This window comes from Scyliorhinus torazame, chromosome 30 (assembly GCF_047496885.1).
Source record: "Scyliorhinus torazame isolate Kashiwa2021f chromosome 30, sScyTor2.1, whole genome shotgun sequence".
In the NCBI taxonomy this organism is placed as follows: Eukaryota; Metazoa; Chordata; class Chondrichthyes; order Carcharhiniformes; family Scyliorhinidae; genus Scyliorhinus; species Scyliorhinus torazame.
In genome coordinates, this window is record NC_092736.1 from 18132227 (window position 1) to 18147739 (window position 15513).

Sequence of the window (15513 nt, forward strand, 5' to 3'; positions counted from 1 at the left end):
GATCCTGGCACCAGGAGGCAACATACCATCCTGGAGTTTCATTCACGTCCACAGAAATGCCTATCTTGTGCCCCCGAGTCCCCTATGACTATTGCTCTACTGTGCTTTGACCTTCCCTGCTGAACATCAGAGCCAACCGTGGTGCCACTGCTCTGGCTGCTGCTATTCTCCCCAACAGTAACCAAAGCGGCATACCTGTTCGAGAGGGCGACAACCACAGGGGATTCCTGCACTGATTGCCTGCCCCTTCTGGTGGTCACCCATCTCTCTGCCTGCATCTTGGGTGTGACCACATCTCTATAACTCCTATCTATGACGCTCTCCATCACCTGCATGCTCCGAAGTGCATCCAATTGCTGCTCCAACTGAACCACGTGGTCTGTGAGGAGCTGCCATTGGTTACACTTGCTGCAGATGTAGTCGACCAGAACGCTGGAAGCGTCACAGATCTGCCACATCTCACAGTTGGAGCACCCCGCTGAGTTACATTTAAACACTAATTAATTAATTTAAAATAAAAACTTGAATTATTGTTAGATTGAGTTACAATTAACTATATGGCCCTGACGCTAGATGATTTTTACTGTAAAATTAAATGCTAAATACCGATCTCTGCCCTCGGGTTTAGTTACTCCACTATCTAGTTAATCAATTAGATTTTTTTTTTGCAATATTATTTTTTTTCAAATTTAACAGATTCCCAACCAGCCAATCAGGTCACAGCTGTACTGTGATGTCACTTACAGTCGCACCTCCCCCCCCCCAATTTGAAAAGGTAATACAAATAAAAATCACTTACCTTCCCAGGATGCTCTCTGGTTCTCTCCCTGCACATTAACAGTTACAGGCCAGAAGAAAGAGAACAAAACAGTAGGGAAAAAGCACCTTCTCCCACTCTGCACCGAATTACCTCACTGCACCAAATTACCAAGTTCAAATTCCCACTCAGGATGTGTCTCCTTCACCTGCGCAAAGCTTACTGAGTGCGCTTTCTGTCTGTCTTTTATACAGAACTCAGCTAACCAGGGTGACTCACTACTTAAGCTTCAGCAGAAAAATACAATGTACACCCTTGTGCCACTAAGCAGGCTTCAGGTGACTGACATAACTGCCTCTCAGCAATTAGAGTGGGGGCAGGTATTGCAAGAAGCAATATCACATCATGTGCAGCCTCTGGCTGGTGCAAGGCAGTGTTACCTTAAAAAAAATCAATCAGAGAATCATGTGGGATTTTACACTCCACCCCCCCCCCCCCCCCCCGCTGTGTTTTCCAGCAAAGGAGGCGGATCGCCATTGGCTGCCGACACGATCTTCCGGTCCCGCGAAGCCTATGCCGTTTTGCGTGGCTCTCCGTCCCGCCTCCGCGGGTGGTGGGGTTGGGGGGGACCGCCTTCAGCTGGTCCGGACGATCCCGCCAGCGGGAAGGGTCTGAAAAATCCAGGCCAGAGAATGGTTACAGCACAGAGGGAGGCCATTCATCCCGCTGTGTTGGTGCTGGCCCTCTGCAAGCGCAACTCACCTAGGCCCACTCTCCCGCCTTTTCCCCATAGCTCTTCAGATACATATTTGATTCTTTTGATGGCCTCCACTCCATTTTCCTCCACTGCACACTCTTGGGCAGCACATTCTAGATCCTAACCATTCACTGTGTAAAGTGTCTTTCCTCAACCCACCTCTGACTCTCAGGCCGTCCCGCCTCAAACTGGTTCTCGATCCTTCCTCCAACCATCGCCGTTTCTCTCCACCCCTTTCTGTGCGGATCCCTCACCATTTCACCCTTCTCTTGAAAGGCACCCCCCGAAACGCTTTCTTCAAAACCATGGTACTGGCTAATTTGTGACGGTAGATTATTATGAGATCATTACGAGGTGGGATACGTTGGCAGCCGGACTCTAGTTCACTTGCCAGCTTCATATGGAACTGGTACTGAGTCACCCTCCTCGAGGAAAACATCTTGTGCACGATCGACTCCTTCATGAGTCATCGTGTTACTGAAGTGGAAGAAAAGTTCCTTTTGGGCTTTCAACACGATGCGTGCCAAGTGATGATGTCTTCCAAGCTAAACATTCCTACCCGCATCCTCCATGTGTTTGTTATAATCGAACACACAAGTGGGCTGGATAACACAAGTCTTTTGATCAAACTCAAATCGGTCGCCAACCACCCCCATTCCCCCGTCAAGGATGCATTGTCTAGCTTGCTCTGGCATGCGACATGCTTTTTGCAACATTCCACACCCCGCCAGCCATTATTCTGCCTGAGAATGAAACACGTTTTCCTTTTTGTTGTCATTCATTAACCACTGATCTCCATTCTTCAAAGAACTCCGGAACAATGAAAAAAAAGGCTGCATTTACAAAGTGGCCTCTTGTTAGGAACTTTTTCCCACTCGATTGAAGGCCAGATGATGAACTGCTTTGTGCTTGCTCATGGCGTTACTCTCATCCCTAAATTGCTTATCTCTTGCGCTCGTCACCACTTGTCATCTCTTTGATCCCAAGCTTCTGTCGAATGACAGCCGGCAAGGTGGGCCTGTGACAGGATCAACAGCAACATAGTCAATTTATACAACAGAACCAAGTACAGCACTTCAGGAATCCATTTATTTACTGAGCCAGCAGAGTCTATTTAAAAAAGAGCCTCTTTGAACTACAGCAAATCGAACTCATGACCAAAACTACAGCAAAGTCTCCCGATAAAATGAGGCTTGTAGCTCCAGAAAAATACGGTGAGTTGAAGATAGTAATCTATGCCAAATTATGCACAGAAAATCAATCCCAGTCAATTACAGTACATGAGAACCATTCAATCATCTTTATTTTGCCTTGGAATTGTGGTACCGTGATATACAGCCATCTTTTATTATTCTTTGGAGTTGGAGACTTGTGTATTTTCTTTAAAAATATACATTACTATTAAATGTTTGTGTTTATTAAGGGGAGGGAGGCCGGGAATGGAATACTTTTCATTTCGGGAATGGTCATTGTTAAACTGACTTCGTTCCAGATTGAAATCCCAGTAAAATGACTCAGCTCGAATTGCAAAGGGAATTTTGGGCTCTATTTTCCAAGTGCTAATCTGATGCCAATTAGCAAATTCCATACGATATGTTACTGTCTAAGCAAACCGGAATGGCATGAAGAAAATACTGGCACTTGGAATATTCTGTTCAATTCTGGTCGCCACACTACCAGAAGGATGTGGAAGCTTTGGAGAGGGGACAGAAGAGGTTTACCAGGATGTTGCCTGGTATGGAGGGCATTAGCTATGAGGAGAGGTTGGAGAAACGTGGTCTGTTCTCACTGGAACGACGGAGGTGGAGGAGCGACCTGATCGAGGTCTACAAAATTATGAGCGGCATGGACAGAGTGCACAATCGGAAGCTTTTTCCCAGGGTAGAGGGGTCAATTACTAGGGGACACAGGTTTAAGGTGCGAGGGGCAAAGTTTAGAAGAGATGTGTGAGGTACGTTTTTTACACAGAGGGTAGTGGGTGCCTGGAACTTGCTGCGGAGGAGATGGTGGAAGCAGGCACGATAGTGTGTTTAAGGGGCGTCTTGACAAATGCATGAATAGGATGGGACTACGGACCCCGGAAGTAAAGAAGTTTTTAGGTTGGATGGGCAGCATGATTGGCACAGGCTTTTGGGGCCCGAATGGCCTGTTCCTTTTCTGTACTTTTCTTTGTTCTCTATTTATACAGCACATTTAGCGAGGAGATGATGGTGTTGTGCTAATGCCACTGCACTGGGCAAATGCTCCGCAGACACAGGTTCAAACCCCATCACGGCAGCTGGTGGAATTTGAATTCAATTAATTAATAAAAGTATGGAAGTGAAAACTAGTCTCAATGTTGGTGATGTCAAAACGGACCATCAATTGTTGTAAAACCCAACTGGTTCTCTAATGAACTTTTAAGGAAGGATACCTGCCACGCTGACCTTGTCTGGTCATGTGTTTGACTCCTTTTTTTCCTTAATTCTGTACCCAATTCATTTTCTCCAATTAAGGAGCAATTTAGCGTGGCCAATCCACCTACTCTGCACATCTTTGGGTTGTGGGGGCGAAACCCACACAAACACGGGGGGAATGTGCAAACTCCACACGGACAGTGACCCAGAGCCGGGATCGAACCCGGGACCTCGGCGCCGTGAGGCATCAGGGCTAACCCACTGCGCTGCCGTGCTGCCCTGAGGTTGATTCTTAAGCCAAATCAGTTATATCAGACCTCGATACGAAAATCCCAGCAGTAATGTGCAGCAGTAGCGGTTCAAGAATGTTGTTCACTGCCACTTTCCCCAGGGCAATTGGGGGACAGGCAATAAATGCTGGACCTTGCCAACATCACATAATGGAACAAAAGTAAAAAATATTTCACAACTTCAGTGTATCCTAAAACACTTTTCAGCCAATGAAGGATTTTTGAAGTACACTCATTGTGCGCATGGCAATGTCCTTTTTTGTTTGTAGTATAAACTGAGGGATACATGTTGGCCAAAACATTACCTTGATAAGTTTTGCAAATCCCCAGGAGGGCAGAAAAGGCAACATCTGATACGAGAAGTCTCTGTTAGTGCGGCACTCCCTCAATGAATGTTTGCACGTTCTCCCTCGAATCTGCGTGGGTTTTTTCTGGGCACTCTGGTTTCCTCCCACTGTCCAAAGATGCACAGGTTAGGTGGATTGGCCTTGCTAAATTTGCCCTTTAGTGTCCAAAAAATGTGCCCATTAGGTGGGGGTTATGCAGATAGGGCAGGGGGACGTGGGCCTAGGTAGGGTGTCCCTTCGGAGGGTCGGTGCGGACTCGATGGGCTGAATGACCTCCTTCTGCACTGTAAGGTTTCTATGGATAATGTTGTGAAGTATCAGCCTAAATGAGGTACTCAATCTTCTGATGTGGGGCTTGCACCCAGAAATTCTTGAGTTGGAAACAAGAGTATTTAATGGAGGCTGGTACCTGAGCTCTTGGCACTCATCACATCTCCCTCCCTGGCTGGTTTCATGAGATGAACACGATCGCACAAGCGTGATGACCTGTTCCTTGCTGAAGGATGTCTACTTACACATTTGTATCATTGCTTCTGTCCCTGATCATACCATTCACTGCTGAAACCCTCATTATAATAATAATCTAATCACAATCTTTATTATTGTCACAAGTAGGCTTACATTAACACTCCAATGAAGTTACTGTGAAAATTGTCATGATATTCATATGAACATATCATGGTGCAATCACACACACACACTGATGGACAGATCAACGGACCAATCAACACACACGCAACATCACAGCCAATCACCAGTGAGAGCACACGCACTATAAAACAGGGAACACCACAGTTCCCGCTCATTCCAGCAGGAGACAGCTCAGAGCACAGAGCTCACAGCGTGCCACTCAGACATACACCATGTGCTGAGTGCCTCACTAAATGGTAGGGCTGGGTCCACAGGTTCACGGGTAAAGTACTAATGCAGGTCTAATGCAGGTAGGGAATATACAGTGAATGGTAGAACCCTCAAGAGTATTGAAAGTCAAAGAGATCTAGGAGTACAGGTCCACAGGTCATTGAAAGGGGCAACACAGGTGGAGAAGGTAGTCAAGAAGGCATACGGCATGCTTGCCTTCATTGGCCGGGGCATTGAGTATAAGAATTGGCAAGTCATGTTGCAGCTGTATAGAACCTTAGTTAGGCCACACTTGGAGTATAGTGTTCAATTCTGGTCGCCACACTACCAGAAGGATGTGGAGGCTTTAGAGAGGGTGCAGAAGAGATTTACCAGAATGTTGCCTGGTATGGAGGGCATAAGCTATGAGGAGCGGTTGAATAAACTCGGTTTGTTCTCACTGGAACGAAGGAGGTTGAGGGGCGACCTGATAGAGGTATACAAAATTATGAGGGGCATAGACAGAGTGGATAGTCAGAGGCTTTTCCCCAGGGTAGAGGGGTCAATTACTGGGGGGCATAGGTTTAAGGTGAGAGGGGCAAGGTTTAGAGTAGATGTACGAGGCAAGTTTTTTACGCAGAGGGTAGTGGGTACCTGGAACTCGCTACCGGAGGAGGTAGTGGAAGCAGGGACGATAGGGACATTTAAGGGGCATCTTGACAAATATATGAATAGGATGGGAATAGAAGGATACGGACCCAGGAAGTGTAGAAGATTGTAGTTTAGTCGGGCAGTATGGTCGGCACGGGCTTGGAGGGCCGAAGGGCCTGTTCCTGTGCTGTACATTTCTTTGTTCTTTGTTCTTTGTACGAACCACAGCCATGAGTTAACGGATGTTGTTATCAAAAGTAATAAAACAGAGTTGTACCATCTACAACCGTGTTGGTTGGTTTGTATAGCGGAACACCCAACACGACAAAAATCTCCTAGTTGCCACACACCGGCGCCTGAGGGAGAATTCAGAATGTCCAATTCACCTAACAAGCATGTCTTTCGGGACTTGAGGGAGGAAACCAGAGCATGTTCGAATGATCTCCGAGCCAGCTTCGCGTTTTCTGCATTTTGTAAACTTCAGCCCCTAGGCTACTTTGTACAGAGTCGTGCTCAGCCCAGGGTCCTGTCCTTGCTGATCTATAGTTTGGTCTTTGTCCCCCAATGTATCACATTTGAAATTCTACTCATTGTATACAAACAGCGTCATTTTTTTTTTCTTCGTTCATTCGCTGGATGTGGGCATTGCAATTTGTTGCCCATCTCTAATTGTCCTTGAGAAAGTGGTGGTGGGCCCCTTCTTGAATGGCCCCAGTCCGTGTGGTGTAGGTACACCCACAGTGCTGTGCGGGAGCGAGTCCCAGGATTTTGACCCAGCGACAGTGAAGGAAAGGCCGATATGTTTTCAAGTCAGGATGGCGAGTGACTTGGAGGGGGACTGCAGGCAGTGGTGTTCCTATATCTCTGCTGCCCTGTCCCTCAAGCTGGCAGCAATTGCAGTTTGGAAGGTGCTTGCTATGTTTTGGAAGTCTGATACTCGGGAGCACGGAGGTTTAAAAGAACGGAATTTTATTTGCAGCGTGTTCTCTGTCTCCGGGTTCCCGCACTAGGATGCATTCACTTCTGTTGAATACATTGAGGCAAAGGAGCGTCACTAGAGCTAATAAGAATTAGTACAAATGCTGAACATTTCCTCCCCCCTTAAATCAAATGTCCCCAACAAGTTGAAAAGAAGTTCACCATGAACAACAGTCAATAAGTCTGGAGGTCGTCACCCTCAGAACGTTTGACAGCAAATCGCTGACATGTCCGTCTTTGCACTAATGTCATCTGTGTTTGGTTTAACCGGCGTCGACATAGGAACTAGAATTTATGCCTGCGTCTGGTCAGAAGGCGAGGTTTTGCTTTCCTCAACAGTGTCTGTAAGCATTGGTGTTGCGGGAAAGGTCAAGTCGTGGCTTTATGGGGTCGAACCTGGATTTTCCACAGGCTCCGATTCCGTTCTTCCAGCCAGTATCTGGTCTGCACGTCTCCTCCAGATAACGTCACCCCTTGGCCTGGACAGTGTAAGAGACAGGTTCAGTCTGTACAAGGATTGTGGCAGGGACCCATTTCTCCCCCCATGGAGTAATTCCTAGCCAAAACTCCTTGTCCTTGGTTGAACACCCTATGCTTTGCCTTGCTTCCCCACCATTCCATTTGTACCTGCTGTTGTACGATCTCTTTTGGAAGGATTCAACAGATCGAATGCAGAACATAGTTTTGTTTTCATCATTAGTAATGCAGGGGAGGTCTTTCATGGAATTTCCTAGAATTTACAGTGCTGAAGGAGGCCATTCGGCCCATCGAGTCTGCACCGGCCCTTGGAAAGAGAACCCTACCCAAGCCCACACCTCCACCCTATCCCAGTAACCCCACTTAACCTTTTTGGACACTAAGGGCAATTTAGCATGGCCAATCCACCTAACCCGCACATCTTTGGACTGTGGGGGGAAACCGGAGCACCCGGAGGAAACCCACGCAGACACGGGGAGAACGTGCAGACTCCGCACAGACAGTGACCTAAGCCGGGAATCGAACCTGGGACCCTGGAGCTGTGAAGCAACTGTGCTAACCACTATGCTACCGTGCTACCCGTCTTGGCCATGGAATATGCGGTAACTTGATCAGTGAACCTTATTCCCTGGTTGCTCTCGAGGTGTTTTATAATTTGGACGTAAAATTCCCACAGTCCAAAGATGTGCAGATTAGGTGGATTGGCCATGATAAATTGCCCCTTAGTGTCCAAAAGGTGCGTGGGGTACGGGGATAGAGTGGAGGTGTGGGCCTATGTAGGGTGCTCTTTCAGTGGGTCGGTGCAGACTCGATGGGCCGAATGGCCTCCTTCTGCACTGCAAATTCTATGAATCTATGTTTCTGGTAGTCCATTAGTATCAGGGTGGTGCGGTGTGGACTTTTATGTCGAATACCATTCTCTTGTACGAAGCTTTGAATTTTTGTGAAACAAATTGAGGTCCGTTGTCACTTACCAGTTTTTCAGGGGATGTAAAACAGCTCAACACTTCTCGCTTCCCAATTGTCTTCTCCGATGAGGGAGATTTCATCACCGCGATCTCTGACCACTTGGTCTGAGCATCAACCATTACCAACAACATATGTCCTGCAGAAGATCCTGCAAAATCCACATGTACGCGTTGTCTTCAGGCCATTCCCATGGATGAAGCAGTGTTAAGAGTGGCAGGTTTCTTACCTTTGTGCAGGCGCACGTGTTCTATCTTTCTCACTAATTTCTGCGTCCAGTCCACCTCACCAGAAATAACTTCTCGCAGTTTCCTTCATGCTCTGAAGCGACCCTCATGTAGCTTCTCTGACACCCGTTTCTTCAATGATGCCGGAATAATCACTCTGAGCCCCCAATGAACACAACCTGACCCTACTGACGACCCGAATCTCCTTGAGTACTTGGGTTTCGGGTTAGGTGCTAGTTCCGAAGTCTTCCCTTGTGACACCATACCCAACACTTTCTGGGAGTATCAGACTGCTCCAAGAGTGTTTCCTCACTTGTTCAGAAACGACTGCTATGTAGTCACTTGAGCGGTGTGACAATTTACCTGGCAGTGGTAATCCTGAAAGTCCATCCACCTGTAGACTGTCGGTACTTAATGGTGCAGACAAAAGCAATGCCCATCTTTACGGAATTCCTGTGTGCGGTCGAAATATTGTATTCCATCATCGATGGACCAGCAACAATTAACTTTCTCCTGTACAGGAATTGATGGAATTTCTGTCCTCCAAAAATAATCCCACATGGTTCCCTTTCAATCGGGGATTAGTTACTTTATTTTGCTCAACGTTCAAGAAGCAAACGCAGGGGGTCTTTCCTCACCCGATGACGGCACGGTCGCACAGTGGTTAGCACTGTTGCTTCTCAGCGCCAGGGTCCCAGGTTCGATTCCCGGCTTCGACGTACCATGGGCGGAGAAATCGGGAACGGCGATCGGGTGGCGAATGGCTCCTGACGTAGGAATCGGGGCAGGCGCCGGTTTGATGGCGGGCGGACTGCGATGCTCCGTCCCCTCCAAATCGGAATCCTCGGGGCGTACGCAGTCGCAACCCCATTGGTATGTGATTGCCGGCCCAACCACGTGTTCCCCCTCCAATGGGCAGAGTTCCCGATGGGAACCGGGTGTGCCAGCTGCAGGGAGAGAGAGAGGACGTGTGGACAGTGTACAGCGCCGCTGCACTCGGCCGAGATCCATGCCGCAGGCTGGGGGGCTTCCGCCATGGCTGGGGGGGGGGGGTGGTGGGGGTTGGCCAGGAGGTGGGCTGTGGGTCGGGATGGGCAGGTACGCGGTCCAGCGCAACCGGCGCCATCTTTTCTGGCGCGACCTGTGCCATGTGTGGGGCTGTAGGCGTACGTGCAGCTTTTCAGCCTTGCCAATGTGCAGCATGGGACATGGCGATTCTCCAACAATTTTCCACGCATTCCACGGGTGTTTCACGTGGCGCCAGTGCTAGCCCCTCACCGGTAGCGAAATCGGCAAAGGTTTTGTGCCGATCTTCCCATCGTGAAACACCACGGATCCTCCGTTGGCATCTGCACTTAGCCTCAGGAACCGGGAATCCAGCCCCATGTCTTTACACCAACATTCAGCAGCAGAATGCCCTGGCTTTGCACATTGGTAACATATACAACTCTGGAGATTCTTGAGTGTTGATTCAGCAGCCATGTTGTGTATTTGAATACACAAACTCAATTGCTGAGCTTCCTTTGCATCCAGCTCCATACAGACAGTGATTTCCATGCTCTGCTGCAGAGTAAGATTACTCTCACTTAACAAATCTTTCTGCACCACTTCCCTGAATAGACCGCAAACCAATCTGTCCCGAATAGTGTCATTCAGCACACCTACAGCTCATAATATTCTGCATAACCACGAATTGCATGACTGACTTCCTCTCTTGGTTTATTTTTTAAATGGAATCTCAAGTGTTCTGTAATCACCAAGGGTTTAGGTGAGAAATGTGTTTGCAAAATACCTACAATCTACTTGTACGTCTTAATGCCTGTCTTCTCGAGTTGCACTAAACTACAGAGAAGATTAAATGTGCTTTTCCCCCATCACGCTCAGGAAAATGGGCGCCAGAATATCTTCAGCCACTTTGTTTGAGTGCACAAAATAGTCAAAACGCTCAGTATAGGAACTCCATCGCTCCACATTTTCAGCAGAGTTCCACAGTACCGAAAACACCCGGCATGTTTCTACCAAGGAAGGTTTCCCATATGCACACTTTGCAACCGCGTTTTCAGCAGCTCCCCCACACACATGGTAAAATTCTTCCTTCACGGGTGACGTGCAAGCATACGTCCGTAGTTCTCTCAGCCAGCTTTTGTGTTGTGTTTTGGAGGTATGATGCCAGGAAGGTTAAAACAGCGGAACTTTATTTACAGTGCATAATCTCTTTACATGGTTCTTCTCTCTTTCTCACGTTAGGATGTCACTTCTGCCGAATATATTAACACAACAGAGCTTCACTAGAGCTAATATGAATCAATGCAAATATATAAGAGTGCTGTTGAAGGAGCCTTGGTGTATTGCTGCGCTGCATGTTATAGAAGCTATACATTGCAGCCACTGTGCACTCGTGATGGAAAGAATCCATTTTTAAGGTGGTGGATGGGATGCCCATCAAGTGGGCTGCTTTATCCTGGATGGTGACGAGCTTCTTGAGTCTTGTTGGAGCTGCAGTTGTTCAGGCAAATAGAGAGTATTCCATCACGCTCCTGACATGTGCCTTGTAGATGGTGGGCTTTCTTATAGACGGTCCAGTTAAGTTTCTGGTCAATGCTAGCCCCCAGGATGTCAATGCTGGAGGAAGTCGGGGGATGGTAATGCCTTTGAACTTCAGGTGGAGATGGTTAGATTGTGGGCATGGTTCCTCCTGGTACTTTATCTTGCCATGTAGCACATTTGTGTCAAATCTGTGTTGCTTTGATACTAGCCTTATGTGCATTGCCCCCCGCCCCACCCAGTTTTGTCCCACTCACCATGGACAGTCATAAGACATAAGAGCAGAATTAGGCCACTTGGCCCATCGAGTCTGCTCCACCATTCAATCATGGCTGATCTTTTTTTCATCCCCATTCTCCGGCCTTCACTGCATAACCCTGATCCCCTTCATTAATCAAGAACTTTTCTCGGTCTTAAATACTCTGTCTTCAGTCACCAGTATCTATGCTGAAGGCAATTATATTTTTAAGGTTTAATGACAATCAGGTTGTACTGGTTTAATGGCGATTATATTGTTAAACAGCTGATGGATTTGTACACCTATAAATGGTGATAGCTGGGACACTGGTGGGGTGAGGAGTGTTAACGCCATAAAGTCAAATAGACTGTCTTAATTTTTGACTTCACCAATTGCCTTGGATGTGTGTAACAATCTGAACCCCAAACCTTCCCTCTCTAACCCACTTTGCCAGTCCATCTTTCTTGGCAAAATTTAAACACTCTTCGAAACCCACCCCTTTGATCAATAGTTTTAAATCATTCCTCCTAGCATCTTCTTTCATTTTGTGTGAGATTTTGCCTCAGGAATATTGAAAACACGACTGCAAGTTGCTGTGGAAGTTGTGAATTATGGTAACATTATTGTTATTGCTGATGTTGCAAAAAGGTCTTCCCAAGATAATGTGTCGTAATGCAATCTATGCATTTTATCGATACAGTGATAGGATTTATCACATTTATATCAATATAAAAATATGGCTGAGGTGAAGTTATTAATAAGTGACCAGCAGTATAAATGGTAATTGATTTTCCATCGAATCCCTAACCGTGCAGAAGGAGGCCATTCGACCCATCGAGTCTTCACCAATCCTCTGAAAGAGCACCCTATCCCCCCGCTCTATCCCTGTGTCCCCACCGAACCACATCTTTTGTAAACATAAGGGGCAGTTTCAGCACCGCCAATCCACTGAACCTGCTCCTTGGACTATGGGAGGAAACCGGAGCACCCGGAGGAAGCCCACGCAGACGTGGGGCGAACGTCCAAACTCCACCAGACAGTCACCCGTGTCGGAATCGAACTTGGGACCCTGTCGCTGTGAGGCAGCAGTGCTAAGCACCATGCCACCATCTTAAAATGGTAACAGGTTATTGATTGAAAGCATTTTAGCTCGTCTGTCATTTAGAAATAACAACTGATAAAGGTACCATAAGAGTTGTGTTACCAAGCCTGGGTTGGTGTGTTTCAGCTATGAAGAGAAGCTGGTTAGGCTGGTTTTCCTTAAAGCAGAGAAGGCTGAGGGGGGACCTGATTGAGGTGTACACAACTATGAAGGCCATCGGTAGGGGAGAGAGGAAGAAAAATTTCTCCTTAGTGGAGGGATCAAAAACCAGGGAGTATAGATTTGCGGTACGAACAGGAGATTTAGAGGGGATCGATTGATTGATTAATTATCACATGTACCGAAGTACAATGGAAAGTATTTTTCTGCGGTCAAGGGAACATGCACAGTACGTACACAGTAGACAAAAAAGAATAATATATAATATTATTATATAATAATATATGCGAAGAAGTACACAGCACATCGACAAGTAAGTATTTGGTTATAGTGCGGGACAAGGACCAAACAAAGCAAATACATGAGCAAGAGCAGCATAGGGCGTCGTGAATAGTGTTCTTACAGGGAACAGATCAGTCCGAGAGGGAGTCGTTGAGGAGTCTTGTAGCTGTGGGGAAGAAGCTGTTCCTATGTCTGGATGTGCGGGTTTTCAGACTTCTGTACCTTCTGCCTGATGGAAGGGTCTGGAAGAGGGCAATGCCTGGGTGGGAGGGGTCTCTGACAATGCTGTCTGCCTTCCTGAGGCAGCAGGAGCTGTAGGCAGAATCGATGGGAGGGTGGCAAGCTTGAGTGATGCGTTGGGCTGAGTTCACCACAGCCTGCAGTTTCTTGCGATCTTGGGCCGAGCAGTTGCCATACCAGGCTGTGATGCAGCCGGATAGGATGCTCTCCATCACACATCTGTAGAAGTTTGTGAGAGTCAACGCTGACATGCCGAATTTCTTTAGCTTCCGTAGGAAGTAGAGACGCTGTTGGGCTTTCTTGGCTGTTGCTTCAACGCGAGTGGACCAGGACAGACTGTTGGTGATGGTGACCCCCAGGAACTTAAAGCTATCCACAATCTCCGCTTCGGAGCCAATGATGCAGATGGGGGCGTGTGTCGTACTACATTTCCTGAATTCGATGATTAGTTCCTTGGTTTTACTGACCTACAGAGAGAGGTTGTTTTCGGCACACCATGAAACCAAGTCATCTGTCTCCCTTCTGTAGCCTGACTTGTCATTGTTTCAGATACGACCAACCACAGTCGTATCTCAAACACAGGGATTTGAGGAAAAGCCGTTTCGCCCAGAGGGTGGTGGGAATCTAGAACTCGCTGCCTGAAAGGGTGGTAGGGGCAGGAACCCTCAACATTTAAGGAGCATTTAGATGAGCATACAAGGCTATGTGGACCAAGAGCTGTAAAACAGGATTAGAACAGATGTTTGCTAACCAGGGCAGACACGATGGGCTAACGAGCCTCTTTCTGTGTTGTAAAACTCTACCACCCTATGGTAGCAGAATGACTTGCACTGGAGTGAAAGTTGGATCCCAATCCAGCAGTAGCTATTCATTTAGCCCTACTGCTATTTTGGAGTAAATTCAAATACGTTCAACATTTGGTATTGGTCATCGTGTCACAGAAGAAGTTGGCTTTTCAATTTCAGTCCTTTAGAACAATTCTGAAGTTTCCACCTCTTGTGAATATTTTTTATTCGCTGAAATTGTTCTGCTCATTCAGATGATGTATTATTTTGCTTCCCTGGCATCGGGTGGTAGCGCTGTGCTTGCCGAGGCCAGGTGTAACGCAGCCAGACGCTCCCTATGCCTTACGCTAAAAATATGTCTTTAAGTTCTACCCTGAGACAGCAGTACGTACCGGCACTGCAGGCTCTGTGTGGCTCTCTCTTGTTCAGCTAATTAGTCGCAAGTTAAGCGCAGCTTTGGGCTGTCTATCCAATTCTATTGAGCACGGCTCCAGGCACTGCACATTCGCTTCACGTAACTTCAGAGTTGACTTCCAACTCAGTGAACTGGGAGGGAGTTGATCGAAGCAGCAGCAGTGCAGTGTAACGTGCCAGTTCGCCATGGCACACGGCCAGCCCCCAGAATGCAGGCAACATAAAATAACATTTCCGCCGAATAAAAATGTCTCTTTTTTTCTCAAAATAAAAGCATTGATTCACGCCTACCTTGCATTTCCAGGCACTACCACAGTATGGATGAGTTCAGTCACTATGACCTGTTGGATGCAGCTACTGGGAGGAAGGTAGCTGAGGGGCACAAGGCCAGCTTCTGCCTGGAGGACACCACGTGTGACTTTGGCCACCTGAAGCGTTACGCCTGCACAGCGCACACACAGGTAGGATGAGCAGCGTGGGCAAAGTCCATTTCCTTTGTCGTATATAACTGCTCTTGGGCTGGGTCTCCCGATGAGAAAGTCTGAGGGCGCCGTCGGCTTGTGGAAAGCCCCCCGTCGCCCCATCCCCGCCTGAGAGGAAGCCCCGCCCTGGAAAGCTGCCGGCCAGTCAAATGCTGGCCGCTCTCTGGTGGCCATGACATGCTGCTCCTGCAGGTAAAATTGAATGGCACGGGGGGGGGGGGGGGGGGAGAACGGGACCTAGACCTAGTCCACCTGGTCCTTGCGGTGGGTGTGGGGGGGGGAGGGGCGGGGGAAATGAAATTGGAGCCAACATTTCACTTTGTTGCGATTTAAAAAGTAATACGATCCTGTGCAGTGTCACTGAACTGATTCTTGAAGGGAACGTAGTCTATAGAAAAGGTGGAGCATGACGTTTTTGACGCGACCATCAATTCACTCAAAGACACGAGGAGAAGTAAACCGTGATTTTAATCAGCTTAGAACAGTGCCTACGAGCGACTGGTACAATACTGGGAACTGCCTGCAGGTCAGCTGCTCTTTATACTTCCTCTTAAGGGGAGGAGCCATGGGTGGAGCCCGTA

The 15513-nt window shown here is 47.6% G+C and overlaps 1 protein-coding gene across 1 annotated transcript in view; it reads left to right on the forward strand.

Moving 5' to 3' along the window:
* LOC140404407 (lysyl oxidase homolog 1-like) overlaps positions 1-15513 on the forward strand; it is an 88195-nt gene that overhangs the window by 51896 nt on the left and 20786 nt on the right. The window contains exon 4 of the mRNA XM_072492902.1: positions 14755-14911. Within this exon, the coding sequence (XP_072349003.1) occupies positions 14755-14911 (157 nt within the window). The remainder of the gene's footprint in view (positions 1-14754; positions 14912-15513) is intronic.